The sequence below is a fragment of the Gobio gobio genome, assembly GCF_949357685.1.
Source record: "Gobio gobio genome assembly, chromosome: 7".
Classification (NCBI taxonomy): Eukaryota; Metazoa; Chordata; class Actinopteri; order Cypriniformes; family Gobionidae; genus Gobio; species Gobio gobio.
Genome location: NC_137103.1, coordinates 37543772 through 37562570, shown reverse-complemented (window position 1 = coordinate 37562570; position 18799 = coordinate 37543772). Strand labels below are relative to the sequence as shown.

General features: G+C 38.1%; 3 protein-coding genes across 17 annotated transcripts in view; 1 reads left to right on the top strand and 2 right to left on the bottom strand.

Moving 5' to 3' along the window:
- dachd (dachshund d) overlaps positions 1 to 1454 on the bottom strand; it is a 121322-nt gene extending 119868 nt beyond the window's left edge. For 14 of the 15 annotated variants that reach the window (XM_079821699.1, XM_079821707.1, XM_079821706.1 and 11 more), the window contains exon 1: positions 604 to 1448. In XM_079821699.1, the coding sequence (XP_079677825.1) occupies positions 604 to 1166 (563 nt within the window). In that variant the 5' untranslated portion in view covers positions 1167 to 1448. Of the gene's footprint in view, positions 1 to 603 lie in introns of all 15 variants that reach the window. The other variant, XM_079821702.1, reaches the window with a different exon arrangement.
- piga (phosphatidylinositol glycan anchor biosynthesis, class A) overlaps positions 1 to 18799 on the top strand; it is an 882343-nt gene that overhangs the window by 441687 nt on the left and 421857 nt on the right. The gene's annotated exons all lie outside the window — the stretch shown is intronic.
- LOC307129066 (uncharacterized protein) overlaps positions 1 to 18799 on the bottom strand; it is a 538951-nt gene that overhangs the window by 382599 nt on the left and 137553 nt on the right. The window lies entirely within an intron of this gene.

Here is an 18799-nt window from a genome sequence, read left to right as displayed (position 1 = left end):
CATTTATGAATTATTCATTATTTAATAATTACAATAAATATTAATTCTTATTAATTTGACTGTGCCAATATTCATTTTTTTTAAAGAACACCCTGTATTTTACATGCACTACAAGACTTCAATAAAATGTTTGCATTTATTTATTATATTTATATTCAACTTTCCACCATTGCGAAAAGTTGAATTACTTAGTATTCTAGAATTAGTTGCAAATTTTTCTTATGATTATTTTAATGATATAAGAACAATATGCGTTTCTTCAATGTTTCTTTGCAACAAAGATCCCTGTACTTATCAATAACTTTTTGAAATGAAAGTTATTGATGTTTCAAAATAAGTAAAGAGCAGTAGCCTACATAAAACTACAGAAATAATAAAAAGTTCTTTGTTGAACTTGTGTAGCATCCGGCTGAAAAATCATTGTGGGTTCAAATTGGAACATATATTTTAAAGTGCAAAAGTATTTGTAAATGTCCTGCACGTTTGTAGCCTACATTAGTTGTACTCTTTTTACTTTGTAGGCTACTGTAAGGTTCACTTCCCTTCTAACTTGTCTATTGATTATCTGGTTTCGAGCACTAAAAGAGTGGCACTTGTTCTGACCTGGCATTAGTGCAGTCGTTGTAGAGGGTCTCGAAGTCTTTTCTGGAGATGAGTTTGCAGCGGTTGACCCCGGGCTGGATGGCCCCCAGTCCGCGCAGGATGCGGACCTGCTCCACGTTACACACCACCGGCGTGATCTCCAGCCGCTTGAGTTTGGTGTAGACGGTGTGCAGACCCCCGACCAGGTGTTTGAGAAACAGGTCAAACGCCTGGGGCAGGCAGATGAGCTCATGTCCGTCCACTGTGAAAGAGGCCACCTTGGCGCCCCTAAGCTCCACCATCCGACACTCATTATTCTGCGGGGTGTTCTCAACAGGGGACGGGGTCGAGTACACGGGCTTGCCGGCTAGTGAGAGGCTGCTGGTGTTGGTGCTGATCAGATCCGTGCGGAACAGATTCTGGGGCGCTGACTGAGAGGGAGACGCAGAAGTGGCCGAGGGCGAGGATGATGATGCTGCGATCGCGGAGCATGATGATGATGCTGATGATGCTGACGAAGGAGTTGAGATCGGACACGGCTGGACCAGAGACGATGGAGGAATCAGAGCAGCCGGTACGGCCATGGTGTTCTGCACCTATCAAATAAGTTCAGAGGGTATGCAAAAGTAGCGCAAAGAAGAAGAAATCCACCCGAGTGCGCTCCGCCGACGCGCGAATGGATGTGGAGAGGTGCCGTGCTGAAATTAGGGCTCTGAGAAAGATTGAGAGAGAATGACAGGAAGAAAATGAGCAGAAAAGTGTGCCTCTGCTCTGTGGATGAGTTGTTGTTGTCACAAGGTACAGAGAGGGAGGAGCCACTATCAACCCTTTGAAACGGAGACATGCACAATCTAATGCGACCCTAGTGGAACAGCGTACGGAACATTTCCAGCGTTTACTTACGACCGTCGTGAGCTCGGATGAAACCCGCGCCTCTTCTAGGAATGCTCTCTCAAACTCAACTTTATACGCCGAGCTCCTCTGCTTCTAGTCGTTCGTTGTTTTAAAGTAGCCTGACTTGAAGTTGTCATTTTTTGAGTGACACAATAAGCACACTTAAAGGTAAACTTTATAATTACTTGAACATTTATGCAAAAGCCTAGCCCAAAGAAAAATAAAGGGATCTGTTAAATATTATAAATAGGCTATGTTTGTTATTGAAAGTTATTCATTAACGAATAGATGCAGAAGTACTGTGAATTTAACGGTATCACAACTTAAGGCGAGTTATGGAGGGAAGAACTGGGTGAGTTGTAACCATCAGTTTAACCAATTAGAAATTAACTACAGGGGTGAAATGACTTCAAACATGAGCACCACCCTCCTGAGGTGACCGTTTGTTAGAAGAGAATTCACAGGACAAAAAACAGGTGTAGGAAGTTTCACATCTGGATTAGTTTGATTTGCAGTTAATGCACGTTACATGACAGTAGCATATCATCTGAATGAGCAGGCTCTTGTTTCATTTGATATATCCACGTAAGCCTTTCATCTGCATGTAAAAAAGAAAAAGAAAGAAAGAAATATCATATCTGGGCAAACAAGAGAGGCTGTAACACTTTCCAGGTATACTGGAACTACAAAGGTGCTAATGTCAGTGCGTAACCCACATTAGACACAGTTTTGTTTTTTGGTTATTGCTTATGTGTTTCTATATTTGTTTTCACATTTGAAATACATTTCATATAGTTACTGTAGGTTTAATGATATAAAGGGAAGCACATTTTAAATGTTTATTTTCTATGTTTTACTGTACACACCAGCACCAGTTCATTTGTAACAGACATTTATGGGAATATTATGTCTCAAAATTGAATATAGGGGGAGGGGGGTTGCAGATGTTGAAACAAAATGTGTTACAACACTCCCCGTTATAAAAATAAAAGACCCCCAGAGTTTAATAGCCTCCTGTTATTTCGCACACGTCTCATTTTGTAACTTCAGATATGTATTTCTTCAAAAAGCAGATTTTCAAAAGGAACTCATACAGAGTTCATACAGAAGTCTCTTGAAGCAAAGAGAAAACTATTTGGAAATGTACAATGTCGAAACCCTATCTTAAGTTAACTTATACGTTCAAGTTAGTCTGATTTGATCTGCTTTAAGATAAGCAGAATGCCATTTCAGAATTGTCATTCAGGCACAGAGGTAGCATGTAGTGTAAAAATCAATATCCGCTTAAAATTCAAAGCCAGACAAAGTTGCCCTTTATGTTGCTAACCTTTGCTTAAATATGCATCATATTAAGATTTCATTAAAAACAATGAATGTCATGATAGTTTGCCAACTATTTTTCATGTTAGCATGGGGTTAACTGCAAATGATGGCCATAAAATTCTACACAAAGAACTGCTTGCAGACATTCGTTTAGAGAAGAATGATGATAAGACAAAAAGGCATCCACAAACGCCACAGGACCTCTATGATGTCTCCGATTCAGAGTCTCTTAACAAGCTGGGTGGGCCTGATGAATCAAGCTCCCATTAGAACAACAGTCTTTCAATAGACAAACAGCAGGATGCACAATGCTCAGTTGTTCAATGCATTGAATGTTCAATTAGTTTTATTGGTTAAATTAACAATGTCTGCAATCTTTATGTATTGGGTAAATGCAAGCATCCTGGGAAGAATTTCTCAATCTCGTGCTTTAGAAGAAGCGATGCTCATTGCATCATTATTCAATGAGCCAGGACTGAGAGGAATGCTACATGATAACACGGTCCACCTGAGAGAAGTTCAAGCCAACAATAAAGAGGTTACATACAACAAAAGAACATCTTGAAACAGCCGAGAACGAAATGTTAAACTATTTTAATTAAATCCACTTTAGGGTCAACAGTAGTGATAGCATGTCCAACTCAATTACACAGTCATACGTATTCTCTCTGTAAAACACTTTACATTAAGGTCCCATTAGTAAATGTTAATGCATTAACTAACAATGAGCAATACATGTCTTACAGTATGGCCTGGTTTCATCGATTATGCCTTAGATCAATTTGGATATTTAAATTCTGTCATTATTTACTCACCTTTAAGTTGTCCCAAACCTGTACGAGTTTCTTTCTTCTGTTGAACACAAAAGAAGATATTTCGAAGAATGTTGATGGAATTACTATGGAAGTTAATGGGGTCCACCAACTGTCCGGCTACCAACATTCTTCAAAATATCTTCTTTTGTGTTCAACAGAAGAAAGAAACCCAAACAGGTGTGGAACAGCTTGAGGGTGAGTAAATAATGACAGAATTTACATTTTTGGGTGAACGATCCCTTTAAGTGTCTTTTATAAATGTGCATAGAAAATAAGATTACTGGTGTGCATCAATGGCAGTGACATATTTTAAGATATGATTATTTCAATTAAAACAGCTCAAACACGCATTGGGATTAGGCTTATAAACCTTGTCTGTGAAACCGGGGGTATATGTATTAACCTTTGTTAATGTTAGTTAATGAAAATACAACTGTTCATTATTCCTTCATGTTAGCTCAGGTCCATTAAATCATTTATACAGATCACAACTTGAGATTTCAATAATGTATTAGTAAATGTTGAAATTAACATTAACTAAGATTAATAAAAGCTTTAGAAGTAGGCTGTTTCGTTGTTTGTTCAGGTTAACTATTGTAATGAATTAGCTATATAGTAGTAATTAGTATCATACCCTTTTGAAAGGGTACCGCCCCAGTGATAGCTTTTGTACCTTTTTTCTGTGTAACGTTAAAACATGTAACCTGTTGTTAATTGTTTTATGTGTATAAAAAATTGGCGTTTCATGTATTAAACATTGAGAGCCCTTACTTGATTCAAGATGTTCCTTCCATAAGGGAAAAAGTGTAATTACAGAATACCAATGCGTTAACAACATTGGCATTTACACTCTTAGAGCTTGAAAAGGATCCATCAGGAAGGCAAATGGATGACATAAATGCTACCATAAATGCTACCACAAATTAAAACAATCTGACTGTTGGATCGCATTGGATAAAATGCTCAATTATCTTCTGAAGGAGCACAAAGGGTGTTCTTTGTTTCTATACTTTTTTTTGAAAATGACATTTAAATGGTTTCTAAATAGTGCTTGAAGTTAGTCAACGAGATTTATGTGTTTCTTCCATGTGTTTATATGATATCAGAGGCCTGTGATGACTGCTGGGGGATGACATGACATCGCTAATGAGGAAAGGCCCATCACAAGACCACACACACAAAGGTTTGATGGCGTTGCAGTGCTGGTGACTAACTCCTTCCCCTTTGTTTATGGTATTTGTTACAGGGAGCACACAGCAAACATCAGACATACATGAACCATCAAACAAGCTGACAATAGTACATCTACTTTCTTTCCTAATCCTCAGCACACCGGCTAGAAGCTGGGGGGAAAAAAGTGTGTGCACAGAATTTCCCTCCATCTGTATGAATCACCATAAAACTAATGTATCAGAGTTTAAAAGTAGAACTCCGATATGACTCGCGTATGATCAATGGCACTGTATATTGTTTGATATAATAATTTATTCAGCCTATAAGGCTTTGATAAAACAATGTTGAAAAGCAATTTAAATTAAATTCATTTAAATGTCAATTCTCATGGTTAGGATTTTTCTATAATTGGCTATTTAATTAAAATAATTTTCACAGTCATTAATACAGCTCGCAACTTGTAGTGCACTGACATGTTTTAATTACATGGTATTAACAAAATTGATATGCTTTAGAAAGCATGGTGAATAAGAAATAATTACACCAATCATACATCATCCCCCTTATGGACATTAAGAGTATTTCAACATAATTGATGAACTTTGAAAAGGGAGATAAATAACTTTAATTGCATGAAATGGGCGTACCTGTTTCAAATAGAAACAGCCGTCATTGCATTGCAACATATTGGCAGATTCCACTAAATGCAAATCTGCTCACCGTCTCGCTCGTCTGATGAATAAACATGACTTTCATGCAGTAAATATTTGGGTACATCTGCAAGTGTGGTACGTCTTTCTTCTGACTCACGTTCATTACTCACATTGTTCTGTTTTCGGGGGAGGATGCAGCTTAAAATGCTGCTCAGACAAACAGAGTGCAGAGTGAGACAAATACTTATTGATTTTGAATATTTGTCTCCTCAAGGTCGCATGCCATTGACCCCATCTATCCGGAGACGCCCCCTGCCACACACACACACACAACCTACCATGGCAGAGGGCAGATGACAGAGTAGTCGCCGTCAGTTCTACCATCAGCTAAAAGTGCCGACCCTCAACGTCAAATTGGAGAAATTCTGCGAGAGAGAGACAGACAGACAGACATATACACCGATCAGGCATAACATTATGACCTAATATTGGGTTGGTTCCCCTTTTGCTGCCAAAACAGCCCTGACCCATCGAGGCATGGACTCTACTAGACCCCTGAAGGTGTGCTGTGGTATCTGGCACCAAGATGCTAGCAGCAGATCTAACAAGTCCTGTGTGTTGCGAGGTGGGGCCTCCATGGATCGGACTTGTGCTCCTCAAACTCGTTGTTGTGCTCCTCAAACCATTCCTGAACCATTTTTGCTTTGTGGCAGGGTGCATTATCCTGCTGAAAGAGGTCACAGCCACCAGGGAATACTGTTTCCATGAAAGGGTGTACATGGTCTGCAACAATGCTTAGGTAGGTGGTACCTGTCAAAGTAACATCCACATGGATGGCAGGACCCAAGGTTTCCCAGTAGAACATTGCCCAAAGTATCACACTGCCCATAGTGCATCCTGGTGCCATGTGTTCCCTAAGCGACACACATGCAACTGGCCATCCCCGTGATGTAAAAGAAAACGTGATTCATCACACCAGGCCACCTTCTTCCATTGCTCCGTGGTCCAGTTCTGATGCTCACGTGCCCACTTGTTGGCGCTTTTGGAGGTGGACAGGGGTCAGTAGGCACCCTGACTAGTCTGTGGCTATGCAGCCCCATACGCAACAAACTGCGAGGCATTGTGTATTCCGACACCTTTCTATCAGAACCATCATTAACTTCTTGAGCAATTTAAGCCTTCGCTCCCCACACTCTCAGAAAAAAAGGTACAAAAGCTGTCACTGGGCCAGAACCTTTTCAAAAGGTACACTTTTGTACCTAAATGGTGCATATTGGTACCTTAAATGTACATATTAGTACCTAAAGTGTACATATTAGTACCTAAAAGTAACAAAAGTGTACCTTTTGAAAAGATACCACCCCAGTGACAGCTTTTGTACCTTTATTTCTGAGAGTGCACGTGCATCAATGAGCCTTGGCCGCCCTTGACCCTGTCGCCGGTTCACCACTGTTCCTTCCTTGGACCACTTTTGATAGATACTGACCACTGCAGACCGGCAACACCCCACAAGAGCTGCAGTTTTGGAGATGCTCTGACCCAGTCATCTAGCCATCACAATTTGGCCCTTGTCAAACTCGTTCAAATCCTTACGCTTGCCCATTTTTCCTGCTTCAAACACATCAACTTTGAGGACAAAATGTTGCTGTGATGAAGAGATAATCAGTGTTATTCACTTCACCTGTCATTATATATATATATATATATATATATATATATATATATATATATATATATATATATATATATATATATATATATATATATATATATATATATATATATATATATATATATATATACAGTATATATTATATATACTGTATATAGTCTATCTGGAATAAAAAAGCTGCTCTAGGGAAAGCCAGCATCCTTCCTTTCTATTTGTTCCTTTTTGCAAGAAATTACATATTTTGCAGGTACACAAAGAACAGGGTTAATACACAGAGATGTCCAATTAGAGCCCCCTCATTTAGTAGACGTCTGAACGAAAACTTTATGACAGGCAGTTAGGGACTGTCATTAAATTAGATGTTGTGAGAATGATAGCACACTTTCTTTGCTTAATGAGAATGGAGTTTCTCCCCAGACTGGAGATTTTCTGAGTTCACTGCCGTCAGAATGTTTCACAAAGCGAAACTATGGCTCTCTTTGTTGTGTTCACATTACAGATGAGATCAGAGAGTAAACAGAGACCAAATGTGCTCTAATAAAACTACAGATCTTCTAGCCGGCTCATTTCCATAAAGCAGTTCCTACACAAATCAGGTATGACCTTCAGAGACATAATTAAAGCAAATATTTTTAGTCCCTGATTGGAATGTTGCATGTCAATACAAATTGTGAAGGAACCTCATAACGGAATGCAGATTTTATTGTTTACAGGATGTATGGAATCTGAAATGATAAAAGGCTGTATAGCTGCATCTGAATACATTTCCTATAAAGAGCTCATAAATGAATACTCGCAGTAAAATAATAAGTTAATGGTTAACACACGATAACTTGAATTTAATGCATTTTTAAACCCATAAGATTCCTTAACACAGTTAATGCATTTAATAACAAATAGCTCTCATTTATCAGTAAAAGATGGATAAAAACCCTCTTAACAGAACTATTCTTTTTTAATCAAACCCAGATGACATATTTAACTAAAATCAGTTGCATTCTTTGTTTGGTGGAATTTAACTATCAAAGCTTAAAATAACACAATTTGAACAAGCATTGATAAAAACAAATGGACGCTTATTAAATGACATTATCAATGTTGAAAACAGTTGTGTACAATTTATTGTCAGGATTCCTTGATAAAAAGAAAGTTCAAAAGAACAGCATTTATCTGAAATATAAATCTTTTTTAACATTATACACAGTTCAAAAGTTTGGAGTCATAAGATTTTTTTTTTTTTTTTTGGAAAGAAATAAAATAAATAAATAATTTCATTAAAGGATGTATTAAAGTATAAAAAGTGATAGTAAATACATTTATAATGTTACAAAAATGTTCTATTTCAGATAAATGCTGTTCTTTTGAACGTTCTATTCAAGAATTATGGGGGAAAAAAATTTAACTGTTTTCAACATTGATAATAATAAATGTTTCCTTGAGCAGCAAATCAGCATATTAGAATGACTTCTGGAGGATTTTGTGACACTGAAGACAGGAGTAAGGATACTGAAAATTCAGCTTTACCATCACAGGAATAAATTGCATTTTAAAATATATTAATAGAAAACAGATATTTATTTTTGTAAAAATGGTGTTGAAAAAAATGGGGTGAAATGCTGTTTCATGCATAGCCCACTAAGTTTTTTACACTGTTCAATATTTGGATTCCCATGCTAAACAATCAAGTAAAGTTTTTTTTTTTTTTTTTTTTTGACCTTTTAAGGAGTATTTCTGTGCCAAAAATACTCCTTCCGGTTTCTCACAAGTTTCGGAAAGTTTATCTGACGTCAGCACGGGCGGAATGTCCTTGCGCGCGAGAGAGCAAATGCACGGCCATTAACGTGCTTTGCTCGGCTTTGGGAAGCGGCTGCGCTGCAGTCACAGGACTTCACAAAATCAACAACGTCACCAAAGAAGTGTGTTTTTGGTTGTCAGGGCAAGAAAACCCTGTACAGCTTCCCAAAGAACCCAGCGTTAATGGGATAGTGGATGGAGTTTGTTTTTCCGGAGCAGAATTGTACAAGTGTTTTTGTTTGTTCCCTGCATTTCGGTGACGATCGTTTTATAAACAAGCCCCAGTTCAACTCCGGATTTGTAGCTCGTCTAATGCTGAAAGATGGAGCACTCCCAGCGATTAAGGTTCACGGTCCTGCGTTGGAAGAAGGGGGTGAGTAAAACTGCTTCAAATGTCTTGATTTGTTAGCCATTTTAAGTAAGTACACCTCAAGTAAACAACATGACATGCAAAACCGTTCCGCTTGCTACTGCTAACTTTATGTCCTCATAAACCATGAGAAAACACACACAAATGCTGTAAAACTTGCGCATGACAAGCCGCTAAGCAAATATACAGTTACAATACATACCACATAGAGACGTCCTGCTGTAATAGCTGCTGCTCCTGTTCAATTTCAGCCTCCGGATCAGATTCTGGATCATAAATCTGATTGATAGTCATGGTTTATTTAGGATAACGGTTTCCTTTGCACGTTTAAAGGCGGCATGAAATCAAATTTTACAATTTGTATTTTTATATTAATATTGTAGTGTTTACTATAACTGATTTATCTGTTCACTTCATTATTTTTAAAAAATTCATTTACCTTTATAATCTTTAATCAAATATGTTAACTCTCCCTCCCCCATGAAACGACCTCTCTTCTCCCCCGGTCATGTGCTATGGCGCGAGGGCGGGGTTATCGCCCCATCTCGTTTCTGCACCTCCTCTCAGAAACCTGTCACTGATCGTGGTTAGGTGCATTTTTCTCGGTATACACAATACCTTCTTCAAGAAGGACTTGAGGCAAAAAGAGAGAAATATATGAGAAATAAAAGCTTTTTTTTAATGTAAAAATTACTCAATATAGTCGGACGAACAGCTTATCGTGACGACTCGCACTGAGGAATGCAGCGTGTGAACGCGCTTACGGCGCGCCCCCTTTATAAGGGAGAGCTGAGAAAAAAGCTTTACAGAAATAAAGCCATAAAAGGCTTAAAATAAGTAAAATCTGTATCATAAACCAGCGAAAAGTGAGGAAATATGCTCAGTAACATTATGTAGAAAAGATTTAGAAAGAAAATACATTTATTTTAGAGATAGATTGAGTTTTTCTCCACAACTGAGTGCAAACTTCAAATCTGCCTCCATTTTGTTAGCAACGCCCAACTTCCAACGATCCAATCAATTCCCGAAGGACGAAATCAAGCCTCGCCCTACATTTTTTCTAATTTCAGAAGCCGTTTCACTCGGATTTACGTCACAATAAGGAGAAAAAGACGATCTCAACTTCCGTTTCATGCCGACTTTAAAGAGCACCTATCATGGAATTTCGAAATGTACCTTTCATGTAGTGTGTAACATAGATCTAAGTGAACAAAAACATCCTGCATAGTTTGAAATATGACAGTGCACCGTATATATAGTTATTTTCTTTCAAAAGTAGAGTCATTTTTAAGAATCGTTAGAAGACCGAAGCTTTTTCTCTGACTAGATGACGTCAACTTGTCAAGTTATTTGAATATGATACGCCCACTTATTGCGCTCCAAGACGCCAGTGAAAACTAGAAAACATCATGGCGACGAGACCCTGTGTTCTGAAGTGCCACTCAAAAGCAAACTTTTTTTCATCTGCCCAAGGATGAGCATTTGAAGACTAAGTGGCTTGAAGACAAACCATACATCGTCGCGATTGAGTGTTTATTAGTCGTCAAATGTATGTTTCGCGATCTCAGGAAGCTTTTATTATGGACTTCTATTATGGCACATGGTTCTTCTTCATCTGTCTGTACATGGACTACATGTGCACAGAGCGCCCTCCGGCTGCCAGGATGAATTGAAAACAACACATAAGAGACTCAATCGCTCATGATTAGGCTATATCTGCGTATTTTGAGGAAGTATTGAATAAAAAATACTCCTCTGTTTAGAAATTTGACACAGACATATGAGAATCTATCAATATGTCTCCTCATCTGCACACTTTTGAACTAAAAGCCCTGAGGGATGTTGATTTGTCGCGAGTCTTCGTGAGGAGAATAGAGGAGTTTTTTTTATGAATGAGATCAGCTGAGGCTCATATTACAATCAAACGGTACAGACGCGGTTTTCATATTCATAACTCCTGACACATATTAACAAATTACTGTCACTATAAGACTTTGATGGGCGTTCCGTTTCCGAAAATATCTGCACAGACTATACCAATCACAACTGACTGGGTCATCGGACCAATCACCGCAGATTAGCGTCACGTAAAGGCGGGGTTTTGAAAAGTGAATCACTAAAGGAATCATTTGAGAATCGCTGTCAAAACAGGTAAAAATAAATGCATATTATAAGAAAACTAAAGTCTTTTTTGTCATTGCATGCATGCTAAACTGTTGTTGGGGACTTCTAAAACAATATTTGGAACATTTTAAATGCCATGATAGGTGCTCTTTAATGTCACAGCTTTCAGACGCTCTCAACGCAAAAGCGTGCACTCGTGGTTCTTTAGCTCCGCCCACACGATATGCCTCCAGCCGCTCGGTTTTATTCGGAAAGATACAGTGTATCTTTCTTTTATAAATATGATAAAACTAAAGACTTTTCGGAGATATGAAGGATGCAGTACTACTCTATAGGCACTCAAGATTTACATGAGATTGACCCCCCCCCCCCCCCCCCCCCATCTAGGCATTTCAACCACCTCCAACCAAAGCAAACAAAGAGAAACGCTTACGGTGGGTATATAGATACATTTTCAAAAAGTTGTAGCCTATTGCTGTGGTGTTTTTTGTAGCATTTTCCTGAATGAAAGTCCTCTTATTTCAGAAGGCACTATCCTTGTTTTATACCATATTAGAAAATGGTCAGTTATAAAGACCCTAAAGAGACCTTCCATCTCACTTCCCAATATTCCAGCCAATCATCACCCGCTAGCTCCTTGCTGTCACAGTCTTGTTGGAACGTGGAGGCCACTCCCCAACCATCCAGAAATCCATCCATCTAGACCATCCGTTGTAGTACGGCATTTGTCTATTTAAAAATGAGTCTCCATGTATTTCTTTACCCAGTGTAAACGTTTCTCTTTGTGAGCTTTGTTTAGAAGTGGCTAAAATGCAACTTTACGCACAAGCTTTAAATACCTGTTTGCTGCCCAACAATGGCTTGTTCTATATCTATTAATAATACAATACATTTTTTTACATAATCTTTCCTTAATAAGCCTTTATCTGATCGAGTTCTCCTGTACTGTAAATTACTCACAATGATAGTTCGATAATCTCCATTCAGTTTTACACAATATTAGTGGTTTCCATGCCTTTTGCATAACATTGCACCATTTCAGGCTTTTCATCTTCAGAAAGATCTTTCTTCCTCCCCATATTGCATGAGAACTGTGACTTGCTTAATAATGTGGAACAACCTCTTTAAGTAGGGTTTCCATTTACCTAAGTGTGTGTGTATGTGTGTCTGTGTATATATATATCAGATTCCTAGCATAAACTTAAAACGCAGCAGTTCATTATGTGCATTATAGAGATATGCTGCCATAAAATAATTATCAGATGTCAAGCTGTTCTGATGCTCAGATCCATTTGTGCGGTTGTTATGATGATGCCATCCTGGCTTACAACTCACTCTCTCTCTGTGTGAGCATCCTGTCTGCAAATATATCTGCAGATCTCAGGATTCACTTGGAAAGATGCCAGCCGGGCGTCTTGTGAGCTGAGCTGGCAAAACGTCCAACCGTATGTAAAATACTGCCCCTCTGGTGATATCAGTCTTTAAAAGAGAGCTAATTTCATTTTTTTCAAAAGAAGCCGCTTGATAGCTGCACAATTACTCTGCGGTGCCCCGTACCCTGTTTAAAGCCGCACAGACTTTTATATCAGGCGAGAGATTTGTGGATATCTAAATTGGAAGGTAAACCTGTATAAACAGTAGTAATTACCGTGCCATTCACAGGGCCTGTTGTGCTCGGACGGCAACAGCCACAGTGATTAAAATGAATCTCCATCGACTTCTCCATTAAATTGCTGGCAGTGGCGATCCTTTGACCTTTCCCATTGATTGAACATAACAATCACAATTCAATTGTAATGCAAAGAGAACATTTGTTATAATGTACATGAGATGCATGAGCCATTTCCTAGAGGGTTGAGGTAATCAATGAAGTGACTTCAAAAGGAACCCGCACAAAGACTCATTCTAGTCTGAATCCACGGTATATATCGAACACAACATTCAGCCGTCTGTTGCATTACTCAATACATTTGCATCGTATAAAGAAACATATTGTGCATTCAGAACCCTTGGTGTCATTTTATGCTTGTTGCAATTGCACAAATACTGATGGGTATGATCCAGCGTTCTGATCATCTGTTAGAATGCTAAGCCTTCCCAGAATTCACTGCATGCGGCACAGAGGTCTAAAAAAATGATTACAGCTGACATTTGCCTGAATGTTCTCTGTACTTGGACTGATTAGAAACATCTGTATGTGACACCGGTGCGGTGCGAGCAACACGTCTGGTTATAACACTCTTTTTAAACTTGTAGCGAAACTAGTCCGCGGCTGATTACTTGTACGTAACTCTACTCCCTCCCTCTGACCAGGAAGGAAAAACTCTGTGAAATACCCGGCTTCTAATCAGCATTTAATTCTGATTTTAAGAGCAGTGCTAGATCATGCATTTCAAAAACGAAGCGTATGTGAATAATGTCCTTAAGGGAATCTGCAGAATTGAGAGATTATGGTTTACACGCACATTAAACAGATTAAACCAGTCAGATCTCAAAAGGCAGTTTATCTAATGGAGAAAATGTAGTATGCTAATTGGGTAAAGTCTGGTGCTGAAATTACACACAAGTTATTCTCACTGTGTGTAGATTTAAGGGTAAAGTTTGATTAAAATCGCAAGGCTAATCAGGGATAGAAGCTGCAAAACATTCCCCGAACCAAAGCGTGCTTGCCACACAAAAAAGTAATTGTCTGGAAAAAGTTCTGCGATGACAGATTCAATTCCATTTAGTAAATGTTTAATAAATGTTATACAAACACGGCCGCCTATCTCACTGTATTCAGAAAACAAAGGGAAACTTTAATTGCTTTAATCATCCTAAGCTTTGACGTTGTTATTGGCTTTAAAAATAGCAGTTAACAGTAACTGTCTTGTAAAGGAAATTGAACCACATTTGCGAAATGATCCCCAATTAAGATATGGCCATCCAGACCAGCAAAGTTGAACTGGGGTGTTGTGTCTAAGAAAAGCAGTCGATGCCATACAAAGCTATTTAATTAGCCGAAATGCCCAAAGAAAACAGCCAGCCTAATATGTATCACTTTAATCAAATTTAAAGTGATTGCATCCCTTTTGAAGATATTCCAGAGCACGGATATGTTCATTAACAGATATGTGGACGGAATGAGGTAGTTGTTTCTCACAGAAGTGACACTTAAACGTCAGGAAGCTCACGGCGCTGCTAAGCAAAACAGAAGCGTGCATTTCTGTTTTGTGTCTTTAGTGTTCACTAATGTGTTTCAACATAGCGCTGTGCTACCTTTAATCTGCACTAAAGGGAAATAATGCGTTTCCTGCCTTATTTACCATGCTTACTTAACAAGTGCTGTACAATTAGAATTGTTAATAGATTGAGAAAAACAAAAGGACTTTGAAGGTGGGAAAGTGCTGACATTATTTCACAGGGGAAAAGCACCCCTGAGAAAAAAAAGAGGTCTGCAATGAATGTAGTTTCCTGCACTGTTCTTCAATGAAACACCGCTCCCTCTCATTAGAAATGCCACAGAAGACATAAATCAAGGACAGTAAAAATTTCATTGCCTCCGCGATAAATTACGCACTTTGCGCGTCGGACAGCAACTGTGTAAACATTGTAATTTCGCTTGATTCTCGTTAAATGTATGCAGACTTTTACAATCCATAAACAGATCCGGAATAAAAGTTAATAAATGTCAAAATTTGCATTCCTGAAAAAAAGAGCATCTTGCTGCATTTTCGCAAATATCAATCTATGAACCTTTCAACATTTTGTCAGACAAAATGCTAATTGTACCTTTAGGAATTTGGGACACAGTGACAAGAAATGAGATGCCCTGTCCTTTTAGATGTGGAAATCAACTGGGGTAGAATACAGAAACCCTGGCGAAGGCAAAGCAAACACCGCCGGCCACGTTTCCTATGTGGAATTATCAGCGCATAATGATACATCTCTCTTAGATAAAAACTGATACTCCCAGTTGGAGAACCCAATAAATTCATGAATTCACAATGACTACTAGATAGTCACACTTTGCACAACATTCAAGAGCATTACAAAGTACTATTAATAAATGAGATCTATAACCATCATTATAAAATGATCGACTATATATAGATATATATAGTTTATTCATTTCATAAATCTGGTTAATTTTCTGCATGCACAGGTTTCTTCTTCATCTGTTGTCCCATCATTCCGACACCGAGGCTAATTTAACAAGGGAGAATTAAGAGTGTGAAAAGTGCTTACACAAAGGTTTTCGCGTTATTTGCTTGGAATTGATTTTAACACTTAAACAGAATCCTAACTAAGGGCTTATGTGGGCCAGGCCATCTGCATTTCACCCTAAACACAAGCACATACATATTGGTCTATGGATGTCTATCAGAAATGCCAGCTGAAGCTGGCAATGTGTTTCCAAACAAAGCATAATTTGTTTATTTTTACCCAACAAACATGTTCTACAGCGTCCTTATGAGCGATTAGCAATGTTGTTCTTCAAAGGTCCTTAAGAGGAGTTTGATGCAGTTCTTGCCCGTCTTCCCATTAATCCAAGCTCAGTTAAGAGTCTGCCATCTGGACATGTGTTCCTAGCGATAAATATGATTTAGAGTTGATTTAGACATGTCGCGCACCAAGTGTGTGTGGATTTCAGAATTAAATGGCACAAACAAATGTGGAGTAGAGAGCAAATTAATATCTCTCATTTCAGAGCTCCATAACAAAGCCCCACCCTTAATTACAGCCCGTAATCATTTCCCGAAACACACATATCAAGGAATTCAATTACCATCATAGAGCCCTTGCACAAATAAACTGATCTTATAAATATAAAATATCTCCTGATGCATGTTGAGATGATTCAAGGTGTTCATGCAGGTAATTCTGAAACACTAGTTGCTTAGTTGTTTATACTCCGTATCAAGTAATTTGAGCAATCAACATTATTTTGTGAAATTGTAACTGTACGATATGTGTGAATATCAGATAATGCTGGATCTAATAACCTTCCTTTTGAGCTTCAGTTGTTGTTCAGCTGTGCCAAGCAACAGTGACCTCTACAGGGATTGAAGATGGAAAACTGATACACGTTTGACTTCCTGCAGTAACCTCCTCAAAGGGAAAAACAGAGTATATAGATCATTAAAAAGCTATTCAAATACTAAAAGTTATAATGAAGTGAAAATCAAAAACCGTACAGTACACAAGACACAATGTAAAGGGTAAAAATCAATAAAATAACATTAAAAGCCTCCTCTTACCCATTTATGTGGCATACTACCAGAACAATTTAATGTATAATCATTTGTTCTGTAATATTTGTAATTGGTAATTGGTATAAATATCACATCAAAATATTTTTCTGAACTCTTCTGAATAACAGTTCTTGTATCTAATAAGCAATTCCTACATTATAAATAAATAATATTTATATAGTACGATTTGTTTCACAATATTTTATCAAAATAATATTGAAAACAGACATTCAGTCAACTCTTCTGACTCGAACAGCTCTGACATGCATCCAGTAAGCAATTCCATGTTATAAATAAATTATTTTTTCATAATATTTTATCAAAATAATAAGGAAACTGTCATTCTGTCAACTTGGTACAGAATAAACAAAAGGCGACTTCATTTGTCCAGCGGTGCAGGAGAGGATCTCCCTGAAGGCAAAGTCTTGGACACATCCAGGTGTAATGGCAGCAAATCCAGAAAATGTTGCCAAGACATTTCTCCCTTCGCTTCTAAACTTTAGCACAGGAGGACAAAGTGTCTTTCACAGAGAGAGGGGGTGGAAAAGAAAGGGTGCCAAACAACACGAGGCAGAGCCAAGCGCTGTATCAAGCAGGGGGAATGACTGATGAAAAGATAAGGGACACACCAAAGAGAGCAGACCAAACAGGAAAAGCAAGCAAGCAGCAAATGGAGGGGTGTAGACCGGGCCGACACAGAGCGTATGGTGGACGCTCACGTTGCATGTATCTGTTTTTGTTTAGTGCAGACTAGAAAGCAGATTTTTTTTTTCTATCTCATAAAAACATTCCGGTAACTTTTCTCTTTGTGGTGCATATAAAAACCTGAATAGCATTTCTAACTAGACTGTATCTCACTCGAGCATAATGAATAAGTAACCTATTTAAAATTAAACCAAGAATGTGGATATATTCTGTGCCGATTTTTTTCTCTCTCCCTGTGTTCAAAAGACACACAAGCCATGTTATGTCTTATACCCCACTGCTGCCGAGTTTTCTTTTATGCATTCACATTCAGTTCGGCAGCATCAAATCCTCCAGAGAGCCAGCATTGTCCTCTTGCGTGTCCCCACGGGTTTCCCATCACATAGCTGCATCTCTCATGCACACAATAAAACACCCAGAAGATCCAGAGGCGAGCGGGCTCTTTTTAAACACTCGCACGCAATTTGAGGAAGATTAATTAAAATGCTATTAAAGCCACTGCTGATTGTGTTGATTCTCAAAGACTTTGCAAATTATTCCACTTTTACTGAGGCCTTAAACAAACGGACTCAATAGCCTTTCACTGATTTCTCCCTCGGAATAATAAGCATCTGTTATGTCATTATGCACAGAAATAAAAGGGACACATACTTTCCCGGCGATGTGGAAAGAACGTTTTGCACCAATAGAAGATCTGCAACTGTAGTGTTACAAATTTATGAGCACCGTGGTTTCATATCGGCATGGTTCAAGCGATTTCAAAGGCCGGGGTTTGCTCTAGTGGACTTGAATGTATAGTCTCTGGTGCGTAAAGTGAAACATAAGGCCTAGTAATGACGCTTTGTCTAATAGGATACCAAGCCTGAGGCATTAAGAAAAAAGCATGTTCGCCATGGATATATAAAATATTTACAAAAAAAAAAAAAAACAAGTACAAAAATTGTTGATTTAAAGTGAACAAATTAGCCTCCATTTTAGTGCATATGTCTCTAACAATGTTGGGGAAGCTACTTTGAAACTGAAACTAAAGTCAAGTGTCTCTTTTTCTTATACTAAAAATATTGCTTTAATGTAATGTTTTTGTGTTCCATGCAGCATGCATTGCAGAAAGATTGATTCACCGTCTGCTGACTTTTGTTTAAACTTTTGTTGTTGTTTTGTCATCATTGTTAGTTATTTGTTGTGTTGTGGTGTTAAGAGCTCATCTTTTTACATTTATTGATTGTCATCATTCTTGAGTGTTGAGGCCCATGTACAACCTTCTAAAACTAAATCTTTGCTTTGAAAGGTTGTGCCTTCAGAAACAATTAAAGATAGCATTCACTTCAAATATTAAAGTTTATTCTATGCATATGGCTACCAACATGATATCAATTTATCGTGACGTGTTGCTAATTGAAAATTTGTTGAACAATCAAAATCTGTAGTTGCCTTGATTCATTTATTAACTGAAGAGGTTT